Source organism: Lynx rufus, unplaced genomic scaffold (assembly GCF_022079265.1).
Source record: "Lynx rufus isolate CCGP_SWC_20201006 ecotype Redwood Valley unplaced genomic scaffold, mLynRuf1.p SCAF_17, whole genome shotgun sequence".
Taxonomy (NCBI): domain Eukaryota; kingdom Metazoa; phylum Chordata; class Mammalia; order Carnivora; family Felidae; genus Lynx; species Lynx rufus.
This window is the reverse complement of record NW_025814831.1, coordinates 1,718,034-1,733,834: the sequence shown is the minus strand read 5'-3', so window position 1 is coordinate 1,733,834 and position 15,801 is coordinate 1,718,034. Positions and strand designations below refer to the sequence as shown.

General features: G+C 67.0%; 1 protein-coding gene across 4 annotated transcripts in view; it reads left to right on the top strand.

Moving 5' to 3' along the window:
- Window positions 1-13,872, top strand: part of PACS2 (phosphofurin acidic cluster sorting protein 2) — a 55,119-nt gene extending 41,247 nt beyond the window's left edge. For 2 of the 4 annotated variants that reach the window (XM_047079943.1, XM_047079944.1), the window contains exons 10-24: window positions 1,148-1,238; window positions 1,572-1,646; window positions 2,467-2,609; window positions 3,454-3,586; window positions 3,839-3,943; window positions 4,122-4,228; window positions 4,655-4,809; window positions 5,230-5,340; window positions 5,656-5,764; window positions 9,668-9,710; window positions 10,799-10,841; window positions 11,024-11,159; window positions 11,995-12,221; window positions 12,426-12,539; window positions 13,212-13,872. In XM_047079943.1, coding sequence (XP_046935899.1) covers window positions 1,148-1,238; window positions 1,572-1,646; window positions 2,467-2,609; window positions 3,454-3,586; window positions 3,839-3,943; window positions 4,122-4,228; window positions 4,655-4,809; window positions 5,230-5,340; window positions 5,656-5,764; window positions 9,668-9,710; window positions 10,799-10,841; window positions 11,024-11,159; window positions 11,995-12,221; window positions 12,426-12,539; window positions 13,212-13,330 — 1,711 coding nt within the window. In that variant the 3' untranslated portion in view covers window positions 13,331-13,872. Of the gene's footprint in view, window positions 1-1,147; window positions 1,239-1,571; window positions 1,647-2,466; window positions 2,610-3,453; window positions 3,587-3,838; window positions 3,944-4,121; window positions 4,229-4,654; window positions 4,810-5,229; window positions 5,353-5,655; window positions 5,765-9,667; window positions 9,711-10,798; window positions 10,842-11,023; window positions 11,160-11,994; window positions 12,222-12,425; window positions 12,540-13,211 lie in introns of those variants that run through there. The other 2 variants (XM_047079942.1, XM_047079945.1) reach the window with 2 other exon arrangements.
- The last annotated feature ends 1,929 nt before the right edge of the window (window positions 13,873-15,801 follow it).

Below are 15,801 nucleotides of genomic sequence, written 5' to 3'. Positions count from 1 at the left end.
TGAGGTCCTGGGCCGTGGGTGTCAGGCCAGGAGGGGGGCGGGGCTCGGGGGTGAGGTCCTGGGCCGTGGGTGTCAGGCCAGGAGGGGGGCAGGGCTCGGGGGTGAGGTCCTGGGCCGTGGGTGTCAGGCCAGGAGGGGGGCGGGGCTCGGGGGTGAGGTCCTGGGCCGTGGGTGTCAGGCCAGGAGGGGGCGGGGCTCGGGGGTGAGGTCCTGGGCCGTGGGTGTCAGGCCAGGAGGGGGCGGGGCTCGGGGGTGAGGTCCTGGGCCGTGGGTGTCAGGCCAGGAGGGGGGCGGGGCTCGGGGGTGAGGTCCTGGGCCGTGGGTGTCAGGCCAGGAGGGGGCGGGGCTCGGGGGTGAGGTCCTGGGCCGTGGGTGTCAGGCCAGGAGGGGGGCGGGGCTCGGGGGTGAGGTCCTGGGCCGTGGGTGTCAGGCCAGGAGGGGGGCGGGGCTCGGGGGTGAGGTCCTGGGCCGTGGGTGTCAGGCCAGGAGGGGGGCGGGGCTCGGGGGTGAGGTCCTGGGCCGTGGGTGTCAGGCCAGGAGGGGGGCGGGGCTCGGGGGTGAGCGCCTGGGCCGTGGGTGTCAGGCCAGGAGGGGGCGGGGCTCGGGGGTGAGGTCCTGGGCCGTGGGTGTCAGGCCAGGAGGGGGCGGGGCTCGGGGGTGAGGTCCTGGGCCGTGGGTGTCAGGCCAGGAGGGGGCGGGGCTCGGGGGTGAGCGCCTGGGCCGTGGGTGTCAGGCCAGGAGGGGGCGGGGCTCGGGGGTGAGGTCCTGGGCCGTGGGTGTCAGGCCAGGAGGGGGCGGGGCTCGGGGGTGAGCGCCTGGGCCGTGGGTGTCAGGCCAGGAGGGGGCGGGGCTCGGGGGTGAGCGCCTGGGCCGTGGGTGTCAGGCCAGGAGGGGGCGGGGCTCGGGGGTGAGGTCCTGGGCCGTGGGTGTCAGGCCAGGAGGGGGCGGGGCTCGGGGGTGAGCGCCTGGGCCGTGGGTGTCAGAGCCAGTGGAGGAGCTGATGTGGGCCGCAGGGCAACCTCTCCTGGGCTGTGGTTCCCTTGCCCCATCCCAGCCCTGTGTGGCCGCCAGACCCCAGGGCACAATGGCTGAGCCTTCGGCCTGGGGAGGGTCCTGGAGGGTGACCTGTCTCCGTCCCCACGCCCAGGCCCTACTTCGAAGGGCTGTCACACTCCAGCTCGCAGACGGAAATCGGGAGCGTCCACAGCGTCCGGAGCCACAAGGAGCCCCCGAGTCCGGTGAGCGGGCTGGACGTGGCAGTGTCCACCCTTGATGGGAGCACAGACCGCGGGTGGGCCTTCCAGGGTTTCCCGTCTCTGATCCCTCAGGGTGTTGCTTACACACCAGTGTCAGAGCAGCCCAGAGCTGACCGTGCTCCTGGGTCTGCGTGTGGCTGGAATCTCCCTGCCTGATGCCAGGTCACTGTCACGGGGTGACCTGAGCCTTCAGTCTAAGGAAGCCCTGGCCAGTCTTCCCAGGCTGCCCCCCAATCCCAGATCCCCCTGCCTGGAGGTGAGCCAGCCTCCGTGCCCACCGTTAAATATGCCCTGATTCCCATCTGGTCCACACAGGCTGATGTGCCCGAGAAGACCCGGGCCCTGGGAGGCAAGCAGCCGAGCGACAGCGTCTCTGACACGGTGCCCCACGTGAGCAGGCCCAGAGCACGTTCGTTTGTGCAAGCACAGAGCCCACTAACACACTGTCTTTAGGGGTCTGAGCCCGCGGGGCAGGGCTCGACACTCAGGTCCTTACCTTACACCCCAGGGTGTGGTCAGCGCCCCCTGGACTCACCCCCACCCTGGGGGATGGCCAGGGTTCCCCTGGATTTTACCCCCTCCCTGGGGGATGGGTTAGGGTTCCCCTGGATTCACCCCCACCCCAGGGGATGGTCAGGGCCCCCTGGAATCACCTCCACCCCGGGGGATGCTCGGGGATCCCCTGGATTCACCCCCATCTCAGGGGACTTTCAGGACTCTCCTGGATTTATCCCCAGGCAGAGGATCAGTCAGGGTTCCCTGATTTGCTTCGATCCTGGGTGACAATCAGGGCCCCCTGGATTCACCCCTACCCTCAGGGCATGGTCAGGACCCCCCGGATCACTGGGGACAGTGGGTGTCCCCCTGCTTTGCTGTCAGCATAGACACTGTGAATGCTGGGTTCTGGCCCCTGTTCTCTCATGGAGGTTCTCAAGGAAGATGTCTGGGACCAGAGGGCAGGTTTTAGGGAGATTTGGAGGAGGTTTGGTGCTGGTCTCCCCAGCAGCTGAGACCAGGAGCCCTGTGGTTGGATGTGGGGGTCAGCTCGGCTCCCCAGGCCATCCTGTCCATACCATGTGCAGAAAGTTGTGAACCCAAAAAAGGCCCAGACACCCCCACCCAAACCAGGGACTTGCCGGGTGTGAGGCCGGCCCTCGGGAGGCCCCCACAGGGTGCGCATTCCCAACGAGCCTCCTTCTCTGCACATCAGAGCACCCCCGCCCCTGGGGAGCAGCCTGCACAGCCGGAGGACAGCCCGGAGGTGGAGACCTCCGCCCTGGACATGTTCACCGAGAAGCTGCCGCCCAGTGGGCGGATCACCAAGACGGAGTCCCTCGTCATCCCCTCCACCAGGTGACAGCATGCCCTGGGGAGGCTGTTGGCCGGGCATTGCCCACTTGGGCCGGTGTGGTGGGCAGGGCCCCGTCTGACCGGATGAGAGTCACTTAGAAGCACAGAGATCTCGGCCCACCTGGGGGTCCACAGTGGACCCCTTGCACCCTGTCTGCAGCCAGCAGGCCTGCTGGGGCTGAGGTGTGGTTCCTGTGGCCGTCTCACGTTTTCCGCCACTTGTACCTTGTGGACCTGTGTGACACCAGATGCCGGTGTGGGAGGGGGTGCCCAGTGCCGTCAAGGTCAGGAGCCCCCAGACAGTGGCTCCAGGTCCGACACTGGAGCCCCCGGGGGGGGGCCTGGACCTGCCTCTCAGAGCCATCGAAGTGGGGGTCTGAGTTGCAGCTTTGCATGGGGAGACACTCTCAGAGGCTGTCTCACCTGCTCCCCCCCCCCACCATCTTGGTCAGTCTGGGGGTCGTCTCTGTGCCCCTCCCTGTGATGTGCCCTTCCTCACCTTGGGCACCTAGCCGAACTCCCAGCCGCGGTCGGCCTTGTGCCTGCACCACGGCCAGAACCCCCGTTCCCACCCCAGGACGTCCCTCTGCAGGGCGGCCAGGCCCCGGAGGGACAGCGGGGCTGCTGTGGTGCCCCCACCCCTTCTCTGCTTGCACACGTTTAATCGGGCCTCATGCCGGGTTTAAAGCACGTGCGTGTGTGCTCGTGGCCCCCATACTCACCCCACAGATGAGCCCCTCGCCCGCCACCCGCCCCACGTGAATCCACCACAGCCCCACCGCTGAGAGCCCCCTTCCCTGGGCAGTGAGCACGTGGGCCTGCCCCAGCCTGTCCTGGTCCCCCACAGGTCCGAGGGGAAGCAGGCTGGCCGCCGGGGCCGCAGCACATCCCTGAAGGAGCGGCAGCCGGCCCGGCCACAGAACGAGCGGGCCAACAGCCTGGACAACGAGCGCTGCCCGGACACGAGGAGCCAGCTGCAGGTGCGTCTCCAGGAGAGGAGGCCACGGACACCTCCGACGCACCCGGGCCGGGCAGCTCGAGGGCGGGATCTGACCGACCCGCGGTGTCTACAGCCCAGTGACCTCTGTCCGAAGCAGAGCCAGGTTCCTGAGCAGGAACGGGACCGGGCTGTCCTTCCCCCCTCCCGGGTGGCCGCTGGGGCAGGGGTCAGCTGGGCGGGCGACGGGACACGGCGCCCTTCCCACCTGGTGTGGACGGGCCTGTGTCTGCAGATCCCCAGGAAGACCGTGTACGACCAGCTAAACCACATCCTCATTTCTGACGACCAGCTACCTGAAAACATCATTCTCGTCAACACCTCCGACTGGCAGGGGCAGGTGGGGAGGGGGCTGTCCTTTCAGCGGGGGCGGGGGGAGGGGGGTATCCTCCCTGCGGGGGCGGAGAGCACGTGCCCACCCCCCCCCCCCCCCCCCCCCCCCCCCCGTCCTTGCGAGGCGCGGAGCTGACAGCGAGGCCGGGTGGAGCTTTGAGGCTCCGCCCGCCCCTCGCTCCCAGTTCCTGTCGGAAGTCCTGCAGAGACACGCGCTCCCCGTGGTGTGCACGTGCTCCGCGGCTGACGTGCAGGCGGCCTTCAGCACCATCGTCTCGCGGATACAGAGATAGTGAGTCCAGCTGCCACACGTGTGGCAGCCGGGTGTCTGTCGGGGTCCCTGCGCCCCAGCCTTGCCTGTGGCTCTGCCCTGGGGGCTGCGGGCGGGCTCCAGATGTGCCCGCCCACCGGCTCCCCACGGCCCGTCCTCTGTCCAGATCTGGGCGCTGGTGGGAGTTCCTGCGGTGCAGGGGGGCTCCTGGGTGTGGCCAGCGGCCCCCCCCCCCCCCGCCCAGGGGGCACGGTGCTCCTGCTGTCTGGGGGTCCTGGGTGTCGGCCCCCCCCCCCCGGGGCGCAGGGGGCACGGTGCTCCCTTCGTCCTGAGCGGTGTGTGCCCGGGGCCCTGGGGACACCCCTCGGGCGCAGTGGGGTGGTCCTGGCAGCAGGGACGGCGCCCTGAGGCCTCTGTCCCCTCTGTGTCCTGCCCTCGGGGCCTCAGCTGCAACTGCAACTCCCAGCCCCCGACCCCCGTGAAGATCGCCGTGGCGGGCGCGCAGCATTACCTCAGCGCCGTCCTGCGGCTCTTCGTGGAGCAGCTGTCCCACAAGACGCCCGACTGGCTGGGCTACATGCGCTTCCTCATCATCCCGCTGGGTGAGGGGCTCGCGGACGGGGTGGGTCCTCATCGTCCCGCTGGGTGGGGGGCTCGCGGACGCGGTGGGGGGCGATGCGCCACACGCGCCCCTCTCGTGCCGGCCCCGCACGCACCTCACGCGATGCTGTTGTCACACATAGGGTGGGGGTGGTCACGAGCCCTTTTACGTCATCAAACCCTGGGTGACCGCACTCTTCGTTTTTGCTTACGCGATTCGTTTTATGACCAAATCCGTAAACGTCAGCGCGTCGGAAAGTGCTGGATCCTGGGGGGAGACTCATTGGCGCCCGAGCCCCGCTTGTGGTCTGCAGGACGCCCCGCGGCCCACGGGGAGGGCTCTGGCGGGGCCGCACAGCACGTCTGTCCGGGTGGACGCCGCGGACTCCGTGGCCTGACCTCCCCCCCACCGTGGCTCGCAGGCTCCCACCCTGTGGCCAGGTACCTGGGCTCCGTGGACTACCGCTACAACAACTTCTTCCAGGACCTGGCCTGGAAAGACCTGTTCAACAAGCTGGAGGCCCAGAGCGCCGGTGAGGCCCGGGGTGAGCTGGCGGGTGAGGCCGCGAGGCTTCCCCGCCCCCGCCGCGCCTCCGTGAGAAGCAGCTGGGTGCCCTCCTCTGTCCACCGCGGGCCTCGGGGCTGGCCGCTGGGGCCCGGGGCGGGGGCTCCTGGGGACTCGGAGCGGCCTTGCTGCCCTTGCCCGGGAACCCTTGAGCGGGGAGGGCAGAGGGCCCCCTCTGGCGCCCTCAGCATGGCCACTGCTCCTGGGCCGGGCCCTGGGCAGACAGGTGGAGTGGGGGGAGAGGCGTGGCACCCCACGGACCCTGCCCGGCTTCCTCCTGCAGCGCAGGACACCCCGGACATCGTGTCGAGGATCACGCAGTACATCGCGGGTGCCAACTGCGCCCACCAGTTGCCCATCGCGGAGGCCATGCTGACCTACAAGCAGAAGAGGTACCTTGTTGGGCCCCGGGCTGGACAGGCCGTGGCCAGGGCTGGAGGGGGAGGGTGGGTACCGGTACACCCGGCTCCACACCGCAGACACGGGCCACCGTGGCTGCGGCTCTCGGTCCCCTGGGCAGCACGCCGGGGGCTCCTCGGGGTGGCCTTCAGGGACAAACCCGCCTGGGCTTGGGGGAAGCCTCGGGTGGGCCTGGCAGCCCCAGGCCCTCCTCCGTATCAGTCAGAAGAAGGCAGTCTGGTGTTTTCCATTTCGTATGTTGGGATTTCTCACCGCGAAGGGTCAGAGGCAGCGGTCACACCGCCCAGCCCTAGCAGCGACCTGCTTGCTGGAACACAGGCACAGGCTCCTTCGACTGCCCGGCTTCCCGGCCGGCAGACAGTTCTCGCCCTGCCCCGGGGCAGGATGCCGGGCAGCAGCGGGCACTGGGGCTGAGGGCGGGCAGAGGTCTGGCTGCCAGGCCCAAGTGGGCGAGGGCCAGGGCCCGGGAGGTGGGGAGGTGGGCTGCAGGGTGGGCCCCGCAGACCGCAGCGTCTCTGCCGGTGTCCGAGGGGCGTGGGACGGCCCTCCCGAGGGGTCAGCCCGCAGCTCCGGCTCTTCCTGAGCGAGGGCCGTGCCGTCCCCAAGCTGCACCTGCAGGCACGTCCTGTCCCTCAGCACAGTAACGTGTCTGTGTTTTCTCTCTTGGTGGCTTTCTGAAAAGGAAAAAGAACTTTCATTTTGACTTTACCCTCAGGTACCGCTGTCCCTGGGTCTGCACCCCTGTCCCCTGTCCCCAGGCTGGTCTTTAGGGCTGTTTAGCAGCGTGAGCAGGTGGGGTGCGTCACTTACCCTCCAGCCACCTCTCTGTGGGCCGGGGAGGGGTGGCGCCTTGCCAGGCAGGGCCCCCCAGCTGGGCAGCAGGCAGGTGGCCGCCCCCACCCCGGTCAGGACTTTGCTCTCGGGCCCCCACCCGGTTGAAGGAACCAAGACATCGGGCTGGACAGGCTTTCCTCTGTCCGTTTCAGTCCAGAGTCTGAGCCGAAGACGTGGCCACGTTTAGCTTCTCAGTGAGTGTCCGTGTTTCTGAAGCCACGCTGGCCCCACCTCTCAAATTAGAAGCAGGTGCACGGGGTACCACCACGAGACACTGTCCACTGATGCCACATTGGCCGCGTGCGGGCCTCCTTATCGGCTCAATGCATTTGTGAACCTGGCTCGCGGGCTCCCCCCCATCCCCCGCAAGGACAGCATGAATGCTGATTCTGCAGGCGGGGTATCCAGGCAGAAGGGTGGGGGGCCTGCCCTGGGGTGGCACGCACTCGGAGCCTCGCCCTGGCCTGGGCCGCGGGGCTGCGGACAGCAGCACAGAGGGTTTCCCAGTCGACTCTTGGGGCTGAACTGGACAGGTGGCCAGACCACTAAGACCCCCTATGTGCAGCGAAGGGCTTCCCCCCCACCCCCAGGTGGCTCCACCCTCTGAAAACCTGCACGTTGGGAACCAAACACCGGGACCTGCCTAGAGCTGCCGTTTCATTTGGGGCCCCCTTTCCTGTCCTGGCGGCCTGCCTGCCAGGCCCCTCCCCTGGGACCCCCGTTCCCACCCCGGGTCTTGGGTTCTTTCTCTCCTGGGAAAGCCCAGCCAGGGCAGGGTCACCGGGCTCCAGGCAGTGCTCCTGCTGAACCCCGAGACAGGCCAGGAGGAGGGGTCTGAGCCCCCACGTTGTCCTGCTAAACAAGCCTTTGTGACTAAAGAAAGGCCAGCCAGCCGCGGTGTGCCCGCCGACCGCCGCAGAAGCCCGCAGCCTGCTTCGCTGCCTGGCCACAGCGTCTCGTCTCTCCCACGCTGGCTCCTCTGAGCCTCAAGCCAGGGCTTTAGGGAACCCTGGCCCTCGTCCCGTGCCTCCTGCCCCCACCTGTGCGTCACAGTGGTGACACCGGCACCTGGGGTGGGGGCTCCAGACACCCTGGGTGGAGCCCCGTGAAGGCCCAGTGTGTTGGCCGCCCTCAGAGCCCAGGACCAGGGGGTCAGCAGATGGTGACAGAGAACAGATGGGTCAGGAGACCAGGAGCAGGTGCGCGGTGGGCATGGCCCTCGGGGCCTGTCTCCACTTGCCCCTCGTGAGAATACCTGCACGGACGGTCTACACAGCACCCGGTCCGTGGCCTGTGGTCAGACCCCAAAGGCTGTGTGTGGCCCGGGAGGCTCCCTCAGGGCACCGGGCTAGGGAACGCCCAGCGCCCCGTGTCCTCGGCACCCCTCAGCTCTGTGCCCCCAGTGTCCTGTTGAGGCACGTTTTGTGGTCTCGTGAGCCAGACCCAGGGGCCCTCACCACGGAGGCACACGCGTGTTCGTCTGTGTCCCGAGTTCAGGCAAGCCGGTGTCACCCCTGTCGCGCTGGGCGCGTGTCGAGTGCTGAGTGTTGTCTGCATGGCCCAGCGGCTCAGCCTGGCTTCTCAGAGTCCGGCAACATCCCTGTGTGGCCGTGCTTCCTGTCTGCCCCTGCAGGCCTCTGTCTGCCTTCCCTGCGTGCTGCTCGTGGGGAGGGTCCTGGGGCCCTGTGGGCGGAGCCTCCCCCACACCGGGCTGGGGACCCCCTGAGGACCCCGTCTTGCGCCACCTCGCATGCGAAAGCCGGCCGGGCACGGGGTTCGAATTGCTGTTCTCTGAAATGGATAAACTCTATTCCCCTTAGGTCAGAAAGGCTGGGGATTTGGTCATTTCAGTGGGACGGCCCGAATCTGTAGGTTCTTTTGTCCAGAGACGTCTGCCGGGCCTTCTTCGGAGGCGTGATGGGCGATGCTGGGGCGGAGGCCCCCGTGTCCAGGTGGTGCCCAGGGGCCTGCCGGCTGCTGTCCCCTCACGCGGGTGCCAGGCCGCAGGGAGGGGGCAGCGGCTCCTGCCGGGACCGCCTTGGGCGCCGTGCGTGCGTTCCGTGCTGGCCCCTGTGCGTGTCTAGTGGAGAGTGCTGGCCAGGCACGGACTTCTGTCCCCACAAGGGCGGGCTGGAGAGCCTGCCATCTGCAGGGACTTCTCCTGAATGGCCCTGTGCCCGGGGACCCCTTCCGGCCAGCGCCTTGGGCACAGCCTTCTGAGGGTGAGCTCTGAGGTTTGGGGACGTGAGACTGAAGCAGAGCTGGGAGGATGGCCCGGAGAGGCAAGGAGGCCGCAGGACAGGGACAGGAGGCCCGGGACTGGGCCTGCCCTGTGGGTCTTCCCCAGGCCAGGAGACGCTCTTAGAGGCCAAGTGCACCTGGTGGCCAAGCCCTCCCCGGGGAGAGCGACTCAGGCTGCAGCCCGGGCCCCGAGGCGGAGGCCCATCATCCAAATGCCCGGTACAGAAACGGGCGGCGGGACGGGTGCCCGCCTGGGCCACGGAAGACGGAAGGGGGTCCGCGTCCCCTTGGCTTCTGCCCTCCTCCCCCTGGGGGCCCTGGGACATGGCTGCCTTCACCAAGGATGGGCTGTGACCAGCGATCTCGGGGAAGCCGTGTGGCACCTCCTCTGCCACGAGTGCTGGCCAGAGGCCTGGGACCCGCCGCTGCCCCAGTCTCCTCTCTCTAGTTGCCCTGGACTTCGCCCGGACTATCTGGGGAAAACCTAGACACCCCGGCTGTGGTCACCCCCAGTGTTGGAGGAAGACCAGTGTCCAGGGCGGGGCGGGGGGTGGTGTCCCGGGACACACGTGGGAAACCTCTGTCTGGGGGCCCAGCCGGAATGCAGGCTCTCGGGGCACCAGGCACCTGGGATGGACAACAGAGCTCCCGTGGAGCTCCCTGCTGGCCTCTTGACCTTAGGTGCAGAGAGATGACCCAGGGGTCGGAGGTCGGGCCGCTGCAGGGACAGGTGTGGGTGTGGTGCGGGCACTGCCGGCCACACCGAGAGAGGAGTAACTGTGTGTTTCTTGTGTTCTTAGCCCTGACGAGGAATCTTCACAAAAGTTCATCCCCTTTGTAGGGGTGAGTACTTCTCTGCTGGGATGCTTGCACTACCTTTAAGTTCCAGAACCTTCTTCACCATTTTGAGCAGAGGATTCCTTAAAATCTGCCTCTTAAAGCTTCTTGTTTTCTTCCTGTGTGGAGCAGGGCTGGGCCGTGAGCTCTCTGATCTGTGCACGCAGACAGCTCACCTAGAGGCGAGGAGGGGCCAATTCTCGGCACTGACTGGGCACGAGGCCTGTGTCAGACTCGGCTGTGGGTGGGTGCCCCGGGAGGGGCGGAAGGATGCTTCTGTCCCTCAGGAGCTGTGGGACGGGGCTGCCTCCACGCCAGGCTGCTCAGTGGGGATTGCGGTGTGTGTGAATCGGGAAGTTCACTTCCTATGCACCGGCCGGGCCATGCCACGCTTCACGGCCTCTTACCTCCCCATGTGGCCCCTGGCCCAGGCACCTGCTGTGAGAGCCAGGGGCAGACAGGCCAGCAGGCCGTGGTTTTACCCTGGCCAGGCGTCAGGGCCACTGCCGACCCTCCTGGGAGGGAAGGAGTCCAGCCGGTCTCGGGGAACCTTCTGTAGTGACGGGCAGGCCCCCCCGTGGACACTTAAAACACCGTTGTGTAACCGAGGCACGAGTCCCCGCTTAACGTGACTCCTGACTCCCGCGCTGGTTGGCCCGCACGGCCGTCTGGAATGGCATCCGGGGCAGGCCCCAGAGCCACCTCTGCCCCTCGCTGGGCAGGGGTTCCGCATACCAGTGCCCGGGTCTCACCAACCTCTGGGCCAGGCTGGCCACACATGCTCACGGTTTGCTGAGGGCCGGAGTGTGGAGCCTGTGCCCCCCACCCCCGGGTGGCGGGATGGCCACGGAGGGGTACCGCAGCTCTGTGGAGTCTCCCCAGCACACCCGTGCCGTGGGAGCGTCCTGTGCCGCGGACAGGAAGCACTGGGTCACTGCCGCACCCCAGGAGCTCCCAGGGAGGGTGGGGCAGGACGCAGCGGCCGGGCGGCGGAGGGAGGACGGCACTGGGCCTGCGTCTGGAGCCCTGGCACTGACAGTCGGGCTGGCCGACGATCTGGTACTGCTGCCAGCCAGCGTCCCGTTGCCTTTTAGGTGGTGAAGGTTGGAATCGTGGAACCGTCCTCAGCCACATCAGGTGACCCCACGCTCCCTGCCCTCGGGGCCAGGAAGGGGAGGGACGCCCCACCGTGGGAGGCCCGGCTGCTCCTCTCCAGCTCGGGGTCTCCCACCTCCCCGCACGGGCCTTCTCCGGCCCCTGGGGCTGCCCTGGGGGCAGAGACACAGGGGCACTCAAGGCTGCCCAACTTCTTCCCAAAGGTGACTCGGATGACGCAGCCCCCTCGGGCTCCAGCGTGCTCTCGTCCACCCCGCCGTCCACGTCTCCCGCGGCCAAGGAGGCCTCACCTACCCCGCCTTCCTCCCCGTCAGTGAGCGGGGGCCTGTCCTCCCCCAGGTAAACGTGGCCGTGCCACACAGGTGCCCCGCCCCACCCGATCTGAGAGCACCCCCGATGGCCAGAGAATGCGGACAATCGCTCCCGGCCGCTGGCCGCACCTCCGGGATGCCAGGAAGCCCGAGGGTCTGGCCAGAGGGTGGGCTCAGAACAGCCTCTGGGAAGACACGGGCTTGCTTGGGATCGGGTGCCCCGTGAGGTAGGGGCAGCGCAGGCCCTGGCCTGGTGTGTCCCCCCCCAGCCCTCATGGCGCCAGGGACCGAAACCACACCGAGTAAGTGAGTGGGGGGTGCTCCGCGTGCACGGGGGGGGGGGGGGGTCAGGGAAGATGTGGCTGGATGTGGGTCCCTGTAGGGACCAGGGCGTGGGGTGTTCAGCAGCTCTCCCGGCCGCCCTGGGCTCCCTCTTGAGTAGAACTCACCCAAACAAAACTTGAGGGGTCTGAGGATGTCCTCACACCCACGTGGGTCACAGGGTCACAGGGCTGCTCCCAGCTCCCACGGCTGGGGGGCGGGGGCACACCTCAGCTGAGGCTGGTTGACCTCGGCCCTCTAGACTCAAAGGGGTGGCTCGAGAGGGCAGACGGGTGGCGACCCAGGCGCCCCTGGGTGACCCCAGCACGGCCGCTGCGCCCGCCCGCGAGGCCCAGACTGGGCTGTCCCAAGAGCCCAGGGGATGGACCGCGGTGGGCTCCAGGACTGGGGCTCCACTCTGCTGGGCGCCCGCTGCGGGTCGTCCCCCCCGCAGTGAGCAGCACGGACGCCAGCTGGCCCCTCCTCGCCCGTGCCGGCCACCGAGCCAGGACAGAGGAGTGAGGCCCCCTCTGCTTTCGCAGCCAGGGCGTCGGCGCCGAGCTGATGGGGCTGCAGGTGGATTACTGGACAGCAGCCCCGCCCGCAGACAGGAAGCGAGAGGTGGAGAAGAAGGACCTGCCGGCCACCAAAAACACGCTCAAGTGCACCTTCCGGTCTCTCCAGGTCAGCAGGCTGCCCGGCAGCGGCGAGGCTGTGGCCACGCCTGCCATGTCCATGACCGTGGTCACCAAGGAGAAGAACAAGAAGGGTGAGGTGGGGGTGGCAGGCTGACCGTCGGGGTAGTCGGAGGGGCAGCCCTGCAGGTCCCGAGGTCACCGCGACCACAGCCACAGCCAGAGGCTACCTGGGCGGGTGGGAGGGCTGGCGGCCACGGCCACCGTGGAACGTGGGTGGCTCAGGGAGGCTGGGTTCCGAGGGCTGTGGCTGAGCCCTGCAGCCCTTTCCCTCCTAGTGATGTTTCTGCCCAAGAAAGCCAAGGACAAGGATGTGGAGTCCAAGAGCCAGTGCATCGAGGGGATCAGCCGCCTCATCTGCACGGCCAAGCACCAGCAGAACATGCTGAGGGGTGAGTGCTTGGCGAGGGGGCGGGGCGGCGGGCGGCTCTCAGGACTTGTGAGAGGTCACGTGTCCACGTGTCCTTCCTTCAGAGGGGAACCCGTGGGGAGTCAGGTCCTTGACCCAAGGTCCCATCGGTCCTGCCTAAAGTATGAAAGTGAACCAGGGAAGGCCGAAGTGCTCTTGAAAATTCACCTCCGGAAACGCTTTCGTTTTGCCGTGAAACGCGTATCACACGTTTGGATAGAGCACTTGTGTGCGGAGAAGAGCTTTTTAAATTCTATTCTCAGAAGTAATTTCTCAGTCCTTTCTGTTCTCTTAAGAGATTGATTTGTGTATCTCAGACTTTTTATAGAAGATACTCTGCAGCTAATTAATTCAGCATATGGAGCCCGGAACGGTTTTCTCTCCAGGAGCTCCAGTCTGACGACCGCTGTGGTCCAGAACTGCCCTGCCTTCCTCTGTTGCTTTTCTGCTTTAAGAGCACGGCGTTTTAATCCGTTTTGCAGACCCCGGCCAGGGCGGAGGGGCTGTGGAAGAGCAGGTCCTCGCGGTCAGGGAGAAGCTGGCCACCGCCGGTGGCTGGGAGCCGGGGGCGGGGGGGGGGGGGCTCCCCCCCTCCCCCCCCAGCCCTGTCCTGGGGCGTGCTGGGCAGATGGGTCAGGCGGCCCTGTCCCCACAGTCCTCATCGACGGTGTGGAGTGGAATGACGTCAAGTTCTTCCAGCTGGCGGCCCAGTGGTCCTCCCACGTCAAGCACTTCCCTATCTGCATCTTCGGACACTCCAAGTCCGCCTGCTAGCCCCACCCCGGAGCCCCGGACGGCGCGCGCCAGGAGGGCCCAGCTGCTTTTCTGTTAACATTTCAGTTTACTACGGAGACACTTAAAAACACAAAGAGAAACAGTCTTAAGTATGAATGTGCTCTCAACCTGGAAACTCACGGGGAGGTTCCCCACCGGGGCCTGGTAACTGCCCTGCTCGATAACCAGATGTGCCGGCGGGGTGGGAGGTCAGGCGGACAGCGCTGAGCTCTGAGAATCACGAAAGGTGTGTTTTGGCCTCAGGACCTCCCGAGCCCCCCCCCAGCGAGAAGGGTCCTCACCTTCGCGTCCTGTCCTTCCTGAAAGCCAGGACTGCTTCCTCAGGGAGCTGGGGTCAGGCGGGCAGCGCGCAGATCCACGGGCTGCCTACGGGCCCAGACACGGAGCTGGGTGGCCAGAGGCTGGAGGCCAGACAGCCCAGGCCTGGGCCCAGCCGCCCACCAGGCGGGAGACGCCCCAGCACCGCCCACTTGTGGTTCCCAATAAACTCCAGCCTCGCGGGCAGTGGGGGTTTTCTAGTAGCAGATATTTTTAATGCTTTTAAATACACGTTACAAGGTAGCTGCCAAAGGGACATTGCTCTTCTGACGTCCCAGCGGCCCCCTGGGGCTGGGGCGGAGCCAGCCAGTGCTGTCGCTGTCGCATGTCCTAGCCCCCCCACCAGAGGACCCGCCTCGCCCCCCCGCCACTCTCCCTCTGGCTGTTCTCGAGCTGTCACTACGCTTCTGCTGGTTGCCTCTGCCCCAAACTCGGCAAGCACAGTGGCCCCGAAGTTGGCCCCAGCCCACTCAGCTGCCTCCTCCCGCCCAGCCCCCTGGGCCCACCTACCGGGTGGCCCACCTACTGGGCTGAGGGGTGTCTGGGCCCACGCCCACTTCTGTGGCCAGCAAGAGCTCAGGTAGCGCAGCCTGAGCACAGGCGCCAAGCCCACTGGAGCCGTAGGTACCGCTGGGCGTACCCCGAAGAGGCAGGGAGCCCTGGCTTCTCCGCGCCAAGCTCCCTAGAGTGAGGGTCTGGGTCTGGGTCCCACCCTGGGTGGTAGCCTTGCCCCCTGCCTTCCCGTGCAGCAGGAAAGGGACACCCTGACCTGCAGCCAGAGTCCAGCCCAGTGTCCACAGGAAGAGCCCACCAGCTCCCCTCCTTTGGCAGCTGTGGCTCCGGGACCCTGCGGTAGCCCACCCACGGCGTCATGCAGGCTGTGCTCGGAAAACAGTGCCCGTGGCACAGGCAGGTATGACCCTGGGGGAGTGAGGTGGCCCACCCTCCTTACCTGTGACCTACCGGCTTCCTTCCTCCCCCAAGGCAGGAAGGGGTCCCTGGGCTAGCTAGGGAACGGGACAGGGCCTGACCTTGTGTGTGGCCCCGCCTCAGGGTTGCCTGCGGGCAGAGGACCTTCCCCCGGATGGCCTGAACTCCTCCTCTGACCGCACTGGGGACCAGGCTGACCCCTGGCTCAGAAGGACCAGGGGTGGAGGCTGGCCACTGAGCCCAGCACCTCAGGCAGCCTGTGCCTGTGCCAGATGTCTGCCAGCAGCCATCCTCAGAAGCAGGCCCTGGGACCGTGAGCCTCGCTGCTCTTGCTCCCACCACTGGGCCTCAGGGCCTTGGGTTCCTTAAGGTTCCTTTCCAAAGGTCAAACTCTGCAGGAAGGAGGTACAGGTGAGGCTCCTGACATAGCTTCTAGCCCCAAAGCTTGCTTTGGAGGAAGGGACCAGAGAGAGCAGTCACATCCACCCTGTCGTGGGACCATCCCCCCCAAATGTGCCTCCCCATCCACTTCCGTAGCTGCGTCCTCGTGCACATGGGAGGGCACGCAGCGCCCCCATCCTATGCCCCTGGGCCTACAGAGCCCGGTTGCCGTCTGTCCTGTGCCTAAGTGCTATGGGGCTCACCCACCACACCGTCCCCAGGGCCCAGGAGGTCACACAGACAGCCCCAGCCACCGTGACTCTCTCAGAGCCCTGTGCCTCGGTTTTCCTATTGGTCACATGCGCCCTGCCTACCTCATGGAGCTGTTCTGAGGACCCACGTGAAAGCACTTTGTCCCTCAAAGGAAGATGACACAGAAGCCAAAGCCATCTGTGACCGAGTCAGTGCAGCTGCAAGCACACGGAGGGCGGTGTGGGGTGCGAGGCATGTGGGTCCTGGGCAGGAGCAGCCGCCAGTCACCACCGGGCAAGGCCAGGTGGGGGCCAGCCACCTCCCTCCAGCCTGGCCCACTGCTTCCTCTCTCCTCCCACATCAGCAGCCCCGGGGGGCCATCTCCTCAGGGCTTGCGGGCCAGCATCCTGAGTCAGTGTCGTCGTGGCTGCAGCTCGGGGAGGGTCCCCGGTTGGCACTGTGCTCACTCCCAGACGGGAAGACCTGGCCACTCTCTGGGGGTCTGGCCTTTGCCCTGGGGCAGATTCCTCCTTAGGAGACAGGGCCACCTGCTTCTGTGGGCCAGCCGC